This window comes from Gopherus evgoodei, chromosome 7, assembly GCF_007399415.2.
Source record: "Gopherus evgoodei ecotype Sinaloan lineage chromosome 7, rGopEvg1_v1.p, whole genome shotgun sequence".
Taxonomy (NCBI): Eukaryota; Metazoa; Chordata; order Testudines; family Testudinidae; genus Gopherus; species Gopherus evgoodei.
Window position 1 is genome coordinate 89,316,543 of NC_044328.1, and position 15,903 is coordinate 89,332,445.

General features: G+C 42.5%; 1 protein-coding gene across 7 annotated transcripts in view; it reads left to right on the top strand.

The window, feature by feature from the left end:
• IARS1 (isoleucyl-tRNA synthetase 1) overlaps window positions 1-15,903 on the top strand; it is a 221,617-nt gene that overhangs the window by 34,486 nt on the left and 171,228 nt on the right. For all 7 annotated transcript variants that reach the window (XM_030569119.1, XM_030569123.1, XM_030569118.1 and 4 more), the window contains 2 exons: window positions 3,571-3,688; window positions 12,496-12,643. In XM_030569119.1, coding sequence (XP_030424979.1) covers window positions 3,571-3,688; window positions 12,496-12,643 — 266 coding nt within the window. The remainder of the gene's footprint in view (window positions 1-3,570; window positions 3,689-12,495; window positions 12,644-15,903) is intronic.

A 15,903-nucleotide genomic window follows, 5' to 3' on the forward strand; every position in this document is an offset into this window, starting at 1 on the left:
CCCCCGGCTATAATGTTGGCTTGTGATGATTTTGAGAGTCTTGTTTCCCAAACTGCCTTGAATAGTGGAAGGGATTGCTTTCCCTTTCTTGAGAGCAAAAAATCCCAAATGGTTTCAGATCTCTGACTGCTGATCCAGAATAGGCATGATGCTCAACCTGCAACTAGACAAATTCCTAAAGCAACGGGTTTGAGAATAACTCCACAAGGACCTTGTAGATATTAGACTCCCTGTCAGAGTGATCTACTGAGCTACTTCCCTGTCGTGGGGTGTAAGTGTGTATGCAGGACAACTTTGTTGCATCTGGGAGGTATGTTGAAGGATGTACTGCATGGTAGGTGGCCTGCTGGTTGTATGAGAATTGGGGAAATCTTTGCTTTCAGGATAACAGGCATCAGGCACCTCTGAAGCACAGATTTGTGACAGTTTTCTTGGTACACAGATTAAGGTTAAATGTGATCTCAACTAACCAAAACTATGATGCCAAACTCCATTGTGGGTTGTGTTGTGGGGGTAGATTGTTATTTTGTGTGTGGGTTTTTGTTTTTGTGTTGTTTTGTTTTTTTATTTGTGACTATAATGCTTGCAAGTAGTAACTGGCTTTTATTTTTTTTTAGATCTAAGCAAAACTGCTGATGCTTAGTGTGCTGGTTTGGGGTAGGGAATGCTGCTAGCAACAAAAGTTATATCCCGTCTACTTTGTGTCTCCTAATGACTGATACTTTATTGATAGAAAGAAAATTATGTATAGCTCAGAGTTGACAAATATATTTTGTCATGGTGGTAACACAGGCAATTGCATCAAGCAACGATCTGTTTTTATGACCCTATAGCAGTGGCTCTCAAACTTTTTTACCGGTGACTCCTTTCACACAGCAAGTCTTAGTGTGACCCACCCCCTCCCCCCCCCAATTAAAAACACTTCTAAATATATTTAACGCCATTATAAATGCTGGAGGCAAAGTGGGGTTTGGAGTGGAGGTTGACAGATCATGACACCCCCCCCCCCATAATAACCTCGTGACCCTCTGAGGGGTCCCGACCCCCGGTTTGAGAACCTCTGCCCTATAGTGTAGTCTGCTTTGAATACAAATGACTATATCCTTTGACAATGGACATTTAAAAACAAACAATTTTTTAGTGTGAGATGTAGTAACCTCTGTTTAGAAATCTCTGAATGGGAATGCATTCTGAAAGCTAAATACTGTCTACCTGGTAGTGGGGAAAAAATTGAAGCTTTTAAACTGCAGTTGAATAAAATTACCCCAAGAGGAGGTTGTTCATATGTATTTGGATTTTGTAGCTCCAGCTAGTGGTCCCCTCTCTCTGATTTTTGTTAAGGTTACAAGTACATCTCAGCAGTCATTAAATGTTCATAGATGTGGCGCTGAACTGTTTTTCTCTGTGGGATTAGTAGGCTATGCCCCTTTAGGGGGAAAAAAAAGTAAATTAGAGATCTTTTGTGTATCTAAAAATATATATAAAATATTCCAATCAACACTTTTCAGAAGGCAAATTCAAGAATATTGAAGAATAAATCCAAAATCAGTGACTTGTCACAACTAAATCATTTAATATAGCCTAAGTTGATAAAACATAAAATGAAAATTTATACTTTTGTTCAGTTGCAACAGAGCTTTCCTAGTTAGGATACTGAAATACCTATGCTTGCAAGTGCATATTAATAAAAATTTTCTCTCTCTACACTTTGGAGATTATTGCTTGAATGGTTGATAGCTTTAAATTAAGTCCTAGCAATGAGGCTCTTTTCATAAACTTAGCAGGTATATCTCCTTTCTTAGGAGTAATGATCAAATTGTAAAAGGAATGCATGGAACAAAACACACATGTAGCCACTGTCAAGGTGGTCAACTATTTGGCTTCCTCACATTCAGAGTACCTTTATTCCAGACCAGAATCATATGTTTTTGGCAGGGGAAAGAATGTGTCTCATAATGTGCACTTGATTAGTTCTTTGAATTTGGGTGAGAGTTGGGGAATATATGCCTAGGGATCAAATTCTGTGTGGGTAAATGGTACTACTCTTCAGCTCCCTCTAGAAACTGAGCCCTACCAGTCTGAGAAGGTACCCCCATTGGATTGTGCAGATTGTTCATGATAAGATCCTGCAAGCTTTGCTCAACTACTTGGTTTTTGGCTCCCCTTGGTTGTGGCTGGATGCCCCTCCGGGCTTCTGAAACTTGATTCCTCTTGGTGGTGCTTGGATGCTGCACCTTGCTCCCTGGAGTGGATTAAAGTCCTCACTGAACTTTTGGTCTCCTACTGTTAGGTCATGGATACCACTTTGAGTAGATTGTGTGGATCTTCATAATGAGGTCTCTAGTTTCTCCTGTCTGCAGTGTAGTAGTTGACATTTCTGATTATTAGGTTATCATTAGGCTTCAGTGTCAATAGGCCAGTTCATATCTCTCAGTGCTGTTGATTCAGGCTGCAGACTGATATCACGGTAGCTGTTGGAATTGATTTCCCATGTTGAATGGTTATCCTAAACATAAGAGCAAAAGATTTTTGTTTAAATGAATGCATAGATTCTGAAGCACAAAATGATGGTGTACAGCAAAAAGGAACAATTGCCAAAACAGCATGACTCAGTGCAATTTGGTCTCAAATGATACTATTTAACAAGACTGCTCTGTGTTTGCTTGCATGTTAATAAGATGTTCATCTGGAAGGAAACACTGAAAATGTTAATGCTTTGAAAACATAGCTTGGGTCAGAGAGTACAAGAGTTTTTAAAGTCAGTAGCAATTGCTGAATAGTCTGACCATCCAACTACAAAATAACTAGACTCCCCAGGACCACAGGGCCAGATTCCTGTGATAATTTGAGCCCTTGGAGAACTGTGTCACTGAATATGCCGGTCTCTTGAATGAGGCTTTACAAATAAAGGTGTACAATGTAGACAGTGAAGATCTTTGCCTACTATTTGAAGAGTCATCATTCACCTGGGTTGCCAAAAATCCACTATTTTCTCCCCGCCAATGATGCATGGTGCCATACATACAGGTGGTGAAGCAAGGGTCTTTTGGGATGGAAAGTGTTATACAATGATCCATTAATGTAAATCATGGAATCACAAAACTTCTTGTTCTCTAACCAAACCTAGTTGCCTAGATCTGGTCTCTTGAGGAAAGCATCTTGTGTTAATTACTGAAATTTAAGTTTTATGGTCCCCAAGCAGGCAGTTGGGGAAAGATTCAACTGTTACAGTGATTTATATCCCATCTGAATAGTGCCATGTGTTGTGCATGGAAGGCAGAGCTGGCAGGATGACCCAAAGCTGAATCTAACTGAAAGAATATTCACAATAAAAATGTTGTTGTTGTGGCATTAAGTATTTATATCGTTTCAAGATACGACTTATATATGTACGTGTAGATGCTTTGAGTTCTGGTGTTTCAAGTAGTAAGTAAATATTGTCTGTAGTTCGAAAATTATTTTGAACTTTTCAGAATACCTTCCCTACTGCATCATAATCCTACACTACAGCTGCTTTTAGTTTGAATCTTAAACTATTAAGCTATTATATGTTCCTTATTTACTTTTTAGGTGGGTTTTCAAACAGCTGTACGACAAAGGATTGGTTTACAGAGGCGTTAAGGTTATGCCTTTCTCCACAGCATGTAACACTCCTCTTTCAAATTTTGAGTCTCATCAGAACTACAAGGTATGTCATTGTCTATATGTATGTATAACAATCTGACCCCTGTAACTGCTATGTCACATTGGAGTGTCTGTCTGTTCGGGACTGTAAAGCTTAAATACTTCAGTATTGACATAATCAAAACTGATAGAATAGTGCTAGTAAAGAGCTGGGCTAGTCATGTATATGTCCTGCTATGATTTTTCGGACAGTTCCTTTGGTCATTTTGTTGCCTCTTTCACCATTCTCACAGTCTTTGATCTGGGAAATTGCTCCACTCTACCTCACACATTTTTGAGTACCTCACTGTGTTGGGTTTCTACAGTGAATATCTTACACTGCACCTTTCCTGCTCACCCCGGCAGAGGATTCTCTGTATATTGAATCTGATCTTCTAGGTTGATCTAGTTGGCAGCTCAGCAGCCACACCTGTAACTTACCAAAGTTAGCAGATGAGTTGTGGGAGGAGAATTGAATTCTGTGATCCAGTATTGCAGTTTAAATACCACTTGTTGCTCCTCTGCCTTCTCTTGTGCCCCGGGCCGGCTCTAGGTTTTTTGCCGCCCGAAGCACACTCCCAAACCCCCAAAACACTCAGAGCACAACTGCCGAAGTGCGGAAAAAAACCCAACCCACAACCTGGAATGCTGCCCCTGGAATTCTGCTGTCCCAAGCACAAGCTTGGTTTGCTGGTGCCTAGAGCCGGTCCTGCTTGTGCCATTAGTAAAGCTACTCCTTAGCTCTTGTTTCGGGAAACAAAGGCAGGAAATGGAATCATGAACTTCTGCAGTGAAGCAGGATATTATTAGTACAGTAACTCCTCACTTAGTCGTCCTGGTTAACGTTGTTTTGTTGTTATGTTGCTGATCAATTAGGGAATGTGCTCATTTATAGTTGTGCAGTGCTTCCTTCTAAAGTCGTTTGGCAGCTACCTGCTTTGTCCACTGCTTGCAGGAAGCACAGCCAGTTGCAGCTAGCTGGTGGGGGCTTGGAACTAGGGTGGACTGGCAGCCCCCCATCAGCTCCCTGCTCTCCCAAGTTCCTTGTGCTGCAGCCACCCAGCATGCTATCAGTTGCTGGCAGTTCAGCTGTCCCTCCCCTTACTGCCATGTGCTGCTCCTGCCCTCTGCCTTGGAGCTGCTCCCAGAGACTCATGCTTGCTGTGCAGGGGGGAGAGAGGGGCTAATGTCAGGGTGTCCCCCTCCCCCCTGCTCCTGCACCCCACGTACCCTTCTCCATATAGCGCAGGGAGGGGACACAGATGGAGAGAGTCATAGGCCTGGTCTACACTACAAGTTTAAACTGAATTTCGCAGCATTAAACTGATTTAACCCTGCACCCGTCCACACAACGAGGCCCTTTATATCGATATAAAGGGCTTGTTAAACTGATTTCTGTACTCCTCCCCGAGAAGAGTAGCAGCGCTGAAATTGGTATTGCCATGTCGGATTAGGGTTAGTGTGGCTGCAAATCAATGGTATTGGCCTCCGAACGGTATCCCACAGTTCACCATTGTGACCGCTCTGAAAAGCAATCTGAACTCGGATGCACTGGCCAGGTAGACAGGAAGAGCCCCACAAACTTTTGAATTTCATTTCCTGTTTGCCCAGCGTGGAGCTCTGATCAGCACAGGTGGCGATGCAGTCCCAAATCCAAAAAGAGTTCCAGCATGGACCGTACGGGAGATACTGGATCTGATCTGTATGGGGAGACAAATCTGTTCTATCAGAGCTCCGTTACAGAAGACGAAATGACAAAGCATTTGAAAAAAATCTCCAGGCTATAATAGACAGAGGCTACAGCACAGTGCTATGTGACAAGCATAACGGAAAGCCAAAGAATCAAATGGACGCTCCTGGAGGGGGTACTGAGGACTCCAGCTATCCCACAATCCCCACAGTCTCCGAAAAGCATTTGCATTCTTGGCTGAGCTCCCAATGCCTGAAGGGTCAAAAACATTTTCCCGGGTGTCTCAGGGTATATGTCATCAATTTACACTCTTCCCACCCCCAGAAAGAAAAGGGAAAAAAAAGTTTCTTGCCTTTTTTTCAATGTCACTCTATGTCTACTGCATGCTGCAGGTAGACGGGGTGCTGCAGCGCTAAACGCCAGCATCCCCTTCCCGGTGGCAGACAGTACAATATGGCTGCTATCCATCGTCATCATCAGCCTGTGAGTGCTCCTGGCTGGCCTCGGTAAAAATGGGAATGACTCCTGGTCATTCCCGGCATATGGTACAGAACAGCTGGTAACTGTCTTCATCATAGTAACTGGAGGCTGAGCTCCATCAGCTCCCGCCTCCCCTTTCATGTCTAAAGAAAAGATTCTGTCCTGCCTGGACTATCGTAGCAGCTGGAAGCTTTCTCCCCCTCATTTTATCTCACTAAAAAGTCAGTGTTTCTTATTCCTGCATTCTTTATTACTTCATCACACAAACGGAGGGACACTGCCACGGTAGCCCAGAGGGTTGGGGAAGAAGGGAAGTAACGGGTGGGGTTGTTGCAGGGGCACCCCCTAGAATGGTTTGCAGCTCATCATTTCTGTGGGAATGCAGGGGCAAGATTAGAAAGGCAAAGGCACAAAATGAGCTCAAACTAGCTATGGGAATTAAGGGGAAACAAGAAGACTTTTTTTTTTATCAATACATTAGAAGCAAGAGGAAGACCAAGAACAGGGTAGGCCCATTGCTCAGTGAGGAGGGAGAAACAGTAACAGGAAACTTGGAAATGGCAGAGATGCTTAATGACTTCTTTGTTTCGGTCTTCACTGAGAAGTCTGAAGGAATGTCTAACATAGTGAAAGCTTATGGGAAGGGGGTAGGTTTAGAAGATAAAATAAAAAAAGAGCAAGTTAAAAATAACTTAGGAAAGTTAGATGCCTGCAAGTCACCAGGGCCTGATGAAATGCATCCTAGAATACTCGAGGAGGTATCTGAGCCTCTAGCTATTATCTTTGGAAAGTCATGGGAGACGGGAGAGATTCCAGAAGACTGGAAAAGGGCAAATATAGTGCCCATCTATAAAAAGGGAAATAAAAACAACCCAGGAAACTACAGACCAGTTAGTTTAACTTCTGTGCCAGGGAAGATAATGGAGCAAGTAATTGAAGAAATCATCTGCAAACACTTGGAAGGTAGTAAGGTGATAGGGAATAGCCAGCATGGATTTGTAAAAAACAAATCGTGTCAAACCAATCTGATAGCTTTCTTTGATAGGATAACGAGTCTTGTGGATAAAGGAGAAGCGGTGGATGTGGTATACCTAGACTTTAGTAAGGCATTTGTTACGGTCTTGCATGATATCCTTATCGATAAATTAGGCAAATAAAATTTAGATGGGGCTACTATAAGGTGGGTGCATAACTGGCTGGATAACCGTGCTCAGAGAATAGTTATTAATGGCTCCCAATCCTGCTGGAAAGGTATAACAAGTGGGGTTCCGCAGGGGTCTGTTTTGGGACCGTCTCTGTTCAATATCTTCATCAATGACTTAGATGTTGGCATAGAAAGTACACTTATTAAGTTTGCAGGCGATACCAAACTGGGAGGGATTGCAACTGCTTTGGAGGACAGGGTCAAAATTCAAAATGATTTGGACAAATTGGAGAAATGGTCTGAGGTAAACCAGATGAAGTTCAATAAAGACACATGCAAAGTGCTCCACTTAGGAAGGAACAATCAGTTTCACACATACAGAATGAGAAGAGACTGTCTAGAAAGGAGTATGGCAGAAAGAGATCTAGGGGTCATAGTGGACCACAAGCTAAATATGAGTCAACAGTGTGATACTGTTGCAAAAAAAGCAAATGTGATTCTGGGATGCATTAACAGGTGTGTTGTAAACAAGACATGAGAAGTCATTCTTCCGCTCTACTCTGCGCTGGTTAGGCCTCAACTGGAGTATTGTGTCCAGTTCTGGGCACCGCATTTCAAGAAAGATGTGGAGAAATTGGAGAGGGTCCAGAGAAGAGCAACAAGAATGATTAAAGGTCTTGAGAACATGACCTATGAAGGAAGGCTGAAACAATTGGGTTTGTTTAGTTTGGAAAAGAGAAGACTGAGAGGGGACATGATAGCAGTTTTCAGGTATCTAAAAGGGTGTTATCAGGAGGAGGGAGAAAACTTGTTCACCTTAGCCTCTAATGATAGAACAAGAAGCCATGGGCTTAAACTGCAGCAAGGGAGATTTAGGTTGGACATTAGGAAAAAGTTCCTAACTGTCAAGGTAGTTAAACAGTGGAATAAATTGCCTAGGGAGGTTGTGGAATCTCCATCTCGAGATATTTAAGAGTAGGTTAGATAAATGTCTATCAGGGATGGTCTAGACAGTATTTGGTCCTGCCATGAGGGCAGGGGACTGGACTCGATGGCCTCTCGAGGTCCCTTCCAGTTCTAGAGTCTATGAATCTATCTCTGGGGCTCTGACCCGGAGCGGCTGTGCTCTCTGGTTCTCTAATAAACTTGCCCCATATTCTAGGCAGGACTGACTCTATTTTTAGACAAAACATAGAGAAGAGAATGACCCGGGGAGTCATTCCCATTTTTGTCCATGCGCCCCGGCCGACCTCAGCGAGGCCAGCCAGGAGCACCCATGACAGCAGCAGATGGCACAGAACGACTGATAACCGTCATCTCTTCGCCAATTTACCAATGGCATGGCAGACGGTGCAATAGGGATGGTAACCGTCTCTGCTACCTTGCAAAGGCAAATGAATGCTGCTGTGTAGCACTGCAGTACCACGTCTGTCAGTAGCATCCAGTACACATACGGTGACAGTGACAAAAGGCAAAACGGGCTCCATGGTTGCCATGCTATGGCGTCTGCCAGGGCAATCCAGGGAAAAAGGGTGCAAAATGATTGTCTGCTGTTGCTTTCACGGAGGAAAGATTGAGTGACGACATTTACCCAGAATCACCCGCGATACTGTTTTTGCATTGGGATCTCAACCCAGAATTCCAGTGGGCGGGGGAGACTGCAGGAACTATGGGATTGCTACGGGATAGCTACCCACAGTGCAACGCTCCGGAAATTGACGCTAGCCTCTGTATGTAGACGCACACCGCCGAATTAATGTGCTTAGTGTGGCTGCATGCGCTCGACTTTATACAATCTGTTTTACAAAACCGGTTTATGTAAAATCGGAATAATCCCATAGTGTAGACATACCCATAGAGAGCTTGGGGCAGCAGCTGGTGTCTCAACTTCCTGATCCACTTAAAAAGACAATGCACTGAAGAGTCAGTCAGCTTACTTAAAGGGGCAGTGTGCATCTCTCTCTTCTCTCCCCCCCCACACACAAGGTGTGTATCTGTCTCTGTCTGCTATGCTGTCTCCCCTCCCTCGTGTTCGTGCTGCCTTATGTCAGAGGCTACGTTAACAACAATGTGTTAACCCTTGAGGGCTCAGCCGAGTGCTAGTTTATCATTTAACAGCAAGGCATTCCCTGGGAAATATCCCTCCCTCTTCCACCCTTAAACTTCGCCACCTCAACCAAGCTTCACAATCATCATAGCTGTGAACAGTATTAAATTGTTTAAAACGTATACTGTATAATATATAGATTTTTGGCTGGTGAAAAAATTTCCTTGGAATCTATCCCCCCCTTTACATTAATTCTTGTAGGGAAATTGGATTTGCTTAGCATAGCTTTGCTTGAAGTCTCATTTTTCAGGAACATAACTTCAACATTAAGTGAGGAGTTAACTATATAGTAAAAAAACCCATTTTAGTGTGTAACAGAAACCATAAGTGCGCTTAGCCCCCATGTAGCAAACTTTCACAATTGAAAAATAAATAAAATCCCAGTCATTTTGTATCTGAGTAAAGAAAAGTATATTGTTAAGGAAACAGAGAATTCAAATAGAGAAATACTAAGCAATTATTTTATTCGTAAATGTAACAGGATTCATCTTTCAAAATGCCAGGATTTTGTTGAGTTGCTTGGCATGTTTAGTACTTTGTGTAACATTAGAACAAGCTGGTTAGAAACATCATAGTCTTTGTCTAACAATTGGTAGAGATTAAATTTTATTGATAGCATAGCCTCCACTGTGCATTGCTCATAATCCAAGCATTGCATAACTGTTTGAGTCTGACTGTTGCCTGCCCCACCTGCTTATAGAAAGAATTTCTTCTGGAGCAGCCCTTAGCTTTGAGGTAAATAGTTTCCCATTCCATAATGGAATTACCTATTCTGAGCTGTGTTGCTGGAGAGGAGCCAGGGATGCTTTCAGTGCACAAATGGCAATGTGATATCTGTCTGAGTGTTCCTGGTTTATGCATATTATGTTAATTTGTTAGGTGTTGTAAAAAGGCTGTAAGAAAGCTTTTTAATGCAGCTTGGAGCTTTTCGCTTTGGAAAGCTTTGCATATTTTGCTAAATTTAATGATTTCATAGCACACAACCTAAAGAGAGATTGTACAGTACACCAAAGGACAGCTTTCTTGCCATGGAAGTGATATCCCTTTATGGGTGGAATGCAGGAGCCAATTATTTAGGAGGGAAAGTGAAGAATAAATTGTTCATTTGAAACGCCAGGAGATTTTAGGCAGGCAGAACATTGCCCATGTACCTTTTTGTCAAGGACTTTATAGATTAACATACCTTCTCTTGCAAACAAAAGAGGTCGTGTCTTTAGGTTTTCATATTTCATTTACCAGGCAGCACCTGTAATGTTACAGGGCCGATTAGTACCATGTTGCAGGGCGGGCTGTTGTTTCACCAACAATTCAGAAAGAAAAGTGCTGTCTGCTTACTTGAACAACTTCAGATATCCATCTAAGTTTCACCTGAAGGTTTTTTTATTAGAACAGTGACCTTTTCAACCCTGTTCAGTTTGCTGTCTATTTAGATCAGAGCACTAATTGGAGACTTGTGCTTTCTATATGTAGTATTTGTTTGCCAAGTTGTGTGAATAACTTAATGCTTGCACAACACCTCTGTGAAGTGGGAGCAAGGGATAAGCTCGGTGGTTTGAGCATTGGCCTGTTCAATCCTTGAGGGGGCCACTTAAGGATCTGGGGCAAAAATCAGTACTTGGTCCTGCTAGTCAAGGCGGGGGACTGCACTTGACTCGACTCAATGACCTTTCAGTTCTAGGAAATAGGTATATCTCCAATTATTATTTATTTTTATTAAGTAGGTAGGAAAGATAAATGGATGCAGTTTGAGGTTTATAAAGATAATCAAACTCCACATTAAAAATCTGCCATGGAGCCTGATAATGCTGTTACTTTTAGTTACAAAAATAGCAAACTTGTTCTTTAGTTTTATAACAACGTTACCATTTCTGCAAGCTGCCATTAGGTAACAAGCTCTACAGAACTATGGTGGGTCTGTATTGCCACTTAGATTCTAGCCATAAAACTGATGTTACTTCAGAAGATTTGGGGTTTGAGTAACACTTGCTCTTTAAATTTGCCTGTTGGAAATATTCCTTACACAATTATGTAAAACTCTGGGCTCTTCATCAGGGTATGACTTCATATAAGGTCTTCCACAGTCCGATAGTATTGATAATAGAGAAACTATAACTTGTGCAAGTGCTTCACTCTATCCAGTGGTGCGAGGAGATTTTAATTCTCACCGGTACGCATAGGCAAATCATGGGATGGACACAAAGGGGGCATGAGCTAAAGGGGGGACATGTGACACCCCCCAATGTGGCCCCTCCCAGCCAGGGGCCGCCATGCTCTCCCTGTCCCCTCTCCATCCTGTGTTACATGAGGGCCAGGCAGGGGGAGCTCTGTCCTCCTGCTGCACCAGATACTGATTTCGGACCCATGGGGATCTCCTGGGAACCGCAGCGGCCAAAGGAGCAGAACGTGGGGCCACCTGGTGACACCACGCCAGCAGCTCCGGGCTGCCCCCAGCCCTTCCATGCAGCTGCATCTCTCATCTAGGGTCTGTACAGCCTCACCAGAGGACAGGGCTGGGGGAGGGACTGAGGGCAGTACCGTTATAGCTGCACCAGAGGAGCTGCCGGTGTGGGCCACTGGCTACTGGGAGTGGCAGCCCCACCTTCTGCTCCTTTTGCTGCTGCAGTTCCCGGGAGTGCCCTGCGGTTCTGAAAATGTCTTTCCAGTACAGTGTACTGGCAATAAATATCTTTATGGTATGCGTATCTGACCGTACCTGCTTACTTGCACCACTGACTCTCTCTAATATGTCTGCGAGAACTTCTCTTAGAGTAACACTGATATTATTAATGCAAAGGGATTCCTTTGACTTGATTGAAGGCAATACTCTTTGAGGCTGAGGAAAACCATGTCAGCTGTGCATTATGTTTTGAACATCCATGTACTTCTATGTTTAAGGACATATAGTTTATGTGCCTTGGTTAAAAATAATTGTCTGCCAGAAGAAAATTTTCTCAAGTGATAGCTTGTCCTGCCAACTCCTGGTCCCCTGGGACAAACTACATGAATGTTGAACTCCACGTTTCAGCAGCTGAAAAATTATTAGACTGTGAAGGAAACCTTTAACCAGTTATGATCTTGGATTATTTTTGGATAATCTTAGGTTGGGATTATCAAAAGCATCTGAAGGAGTCAGGCACCCAACTCTCAGCCTTTAGACATAAACTCTGATTATGTTGAGGCAGTTGTGTCCCTCGTGATTTGGTCAAGTAGCCTACATGGGGGAGGTGGAGAGACATGCTTAAATTGGTCCTCATCTGCATTCACTCTTAATGAGTTTTTTTAACAAGTCAGGTTGCAGGGCACTAAAGGAACCAGGTAACTGAGTGACAACAGCTGTCACTGCTTTTCCTTGTTCTCACCAACTCACAAGAAACCTTTCATATCCCTCTCTCTATTGCTGTTTCATTTAAGGATGTTCAAGATCCTTCGGTGATTGTGAGCTTCCCATTGGATGAAGATGAAAATGTCTCTCTTGTTGCTTGGACAACTACCCCCTGGACCCTGCCTAGTAACTTGGCCCTCTGTGTTAACCCAGAATTGCAATATGTGAAACTAAAAGGCAAGTGCTAACTTGATATGAAGTACAGTGAAAATGTAGTTCCATTGAACTCCTGCATGTGTATAGCAGTTTCTGTGATAGACAATTCTATTTGACCTTCAACATGTAGCATTTCACTGGAGTTGACTGTATGCTAAAGGATGAGTCAAATTTACCATGTTGCTAAAATCTCCATTAATTTTGTACTCTTTGATTGTATCGGAGCTATATTACATGAGTACTAAAGGACTGGCAGTTACATAATAAATGCTCCTACTACATAGTGAGCAAGAGTGGGTATGCAATATGGGTGTTAGTTATCTCACCAGTTAATCCCCCATCACTCCCCAAAGAATCTCACACCAAACGATCCTAACTCTTCCCTTGTCTCACAATTTCTCTGCTTTGCCCCACTTCCCAACCACTTCAGACCAAACTGTCTGATGGCCTTTGGTGAGGAGAATCAGAACATATTAGGCTAGTTCAAGTCAGTGTGTAAGGTAGCCTGTTCCTCAAGGGCCCCTGATATATCAGGAGATGCACTGCAGCATATTCCTATGGTTAAAAAGGGAATTCATGTATAACAAGTGGGTAGGATGTATGAACAAAATAGATTTACTTTACTTGCTAGTTCTCCCACCATCTTTCAGAGGTTTACAGCTCCAGCTTCTCAGCAGCCAGAGGAATGTTATTTTCATTCTTTGGTTCCTTGTATCATTTTCAGAAAGGAATTTTTTTACCTGAGTGTCGTGCAATATCCATACAAGAAATGCAGTTCCTCCTGATGATTCCCTGGTCTAAGTTTCTTCTAATGTATATTTTAATATTTATTGATTTTAGTGTATTACATAGTCTAACTACATGTTCACTGATTTGGACATAAGCAGTCAGTTTTGCACTGAACTTTTCAGATTTTCCAGAACTGCTGACCTTTTCTAAGTTGGCAGCATACATAACCAAATACAGTGATGCAGATTACCGCTGGCATTTTTTTTAACGCAGATGAAATGGCACAGTTAGAATTTTCACTTCGACATAGATTTTAAAATTTAATTTATTCATGCCTAAGGTAGTGGCACATGTAAAAACACTGGGAGACAAATCAACCATTTCCTAAGACGCACAGGCTTTTGGATAAATTCATATTTGTTCCTTAAGTCTTCATTCCTGACCACTTCTTCAAGTATTGAGATGCACTATCATCTTGACACCTATGCAGATCAAAAAGAATTAAGGGTAGTTTCAGGCATAACACCTGTCTTCTACCAATTATTCTGCAATCACATTTCCCTGTTGTCTAAACTTTCTTACCTGTTGCTTAATGACTATACTGGAGGAATAGTGACACCGACTACTCATAATGTGCTGTCAAATGCACTAAGTACGGTAGAAAAAAGTCCCCCCGCCCATGCTTCTAAGCCCTTTAAACAGCGGTATGTACAAAATTAATTTAACCCAAAGATCACATTGTCCCCATAAGATATATGGCATTTAATTCATTCTTCAGGAACATCTAGTTCAGGAAATATTGGTTCATCATTTATAACTAGAAACCAAGCGAACTTGTCCTTAGTTAGAATAGTCTTCCACGGAATATTAAAAACAAACAACTGTTTGGAACTTAAATTCCTAAAATGAATGAGCACTAGGAAAAGTTTGGCTTTCAGATGTCACTTTTTCCTTAGACTTTTCTTAAAGCAAATCTAGCTGAACTTGGCCACAGCCTTGTCATAATGGGAATACATTAGTTGATCTTCAAGAGTAGGTGCTTACTGCTAGTTTCTTCCCAGTCCAGGACTTCAAGGATTTCCACAGGCCTCTTCAAACTAATAAATTTAATTTATGTGAAGGCAACATGGCCTACTGGATAGGGCAAGTTCTGGACTGGGAATCAGACCTGTTTTCTGTTCCTGGCTCTGCTACTGATCTTTTGTTTGATGGTGGAAAAATCACCTTTGTGTTTGTGTCCCCATCTGTGAAATGGGAATAAAGATACTTACTTTTCTTTGTAAAGTATTGTGATATCTGGGGATGAAAATCGCTACATAAGAGCTTAATATTATTTATGGAAAAAAAATCTCATTGCCTTCTGCATGGCAGCATCATGGCTCATTTTGGTGTTAGGTAATAATTAAACCAGTACAGAGTATTAGACCTCTGCTGATTTGGGGAGAATCATAAATTGATTGTCAAACTATAACTACATCTTTAAAGGTAGCTGGGATGAGGAAGAACAGCGATCTGCCTAAGTAGTGAAAATATTCCATCTTGGTATAAGGGTATGGGAGTTAGTGGTGGGGAGGAATGACACTATTCTTGATAAAGGTTCAACTTTGATTATCTAAAGCAGGGGTCTCAAACACGTGGTGCGTAGGCTGCATTATTTCCTGCCTGCCAAGCTCCCCTCTGTCCCGCCCCTCCCCCAGCGCGCCACGTCCCTGCTCCCCCGCCTAGATCCCAGTGCTTAGGGCTTTCCAGGTGGGAGGAGCAGATTCGCTGCGCACTCAGGGGAGGAGGCGGAGAAGAGGCGAGGCTGTGGTGGGGATTTCGGGAAGAGGTTGGAATAGGGGCAGGGAGGGGGTGGAGTTGGGGTGGGGACTTCGGGGAAGGGGTTGGAATGGGGGTGGGGAAGAGGTGGGGCGGGGGTGGGGCCTCATGGAAGGGGTGGAGTGGGGGCAGGGCTGGGGGCAAATTGGGAAGCTTTAACAGAAGTAATTCTAAAAGTAAATGCGTGTTTTGTCCTTCGAGTGAGGTGCATTACTGAGTGTTTATATTTTATTAAAACCCCTTGGAAATGACTGTCGAAAAAAAGAATACTCATGGAAAAAAAGAGTTTTCCAAGACAAATGGAAGAATTTATATTTTTCACAGAGGTAAAAGATGATAAAATTCAATGCCTTATTTGTTAGCAAACGATTAAACGATTGCTGTTCCCAAGGAGTATAATGTGCGTCGGCACTACGCCACGATGCACCGTGAAAAATATGATGCATTCACTGGAAAAACTTGAGAGGGAAAAGTTCGGCAACTTAAAGCAGGATTTGCCAAGCAAAGACATTTCTTTTCGGGGATTAAAAAGTCTAGTGAAGATTCAGTAAGAGCAAGTTTTGTGATAAATGAAATGATAGCTAAATCATCACGGCCTTTTACAGAAGGCCTATTCGTAAGAAAATGTCTTGTGAAGGCCAGCAAAGTTTTGTGTCGTGATAGGAAGAAAGTTGTTGAAAGCATAAGCTTGTCTGCCAATACAGTTGCCTGCAGGATAACAGATTTAGCTGATA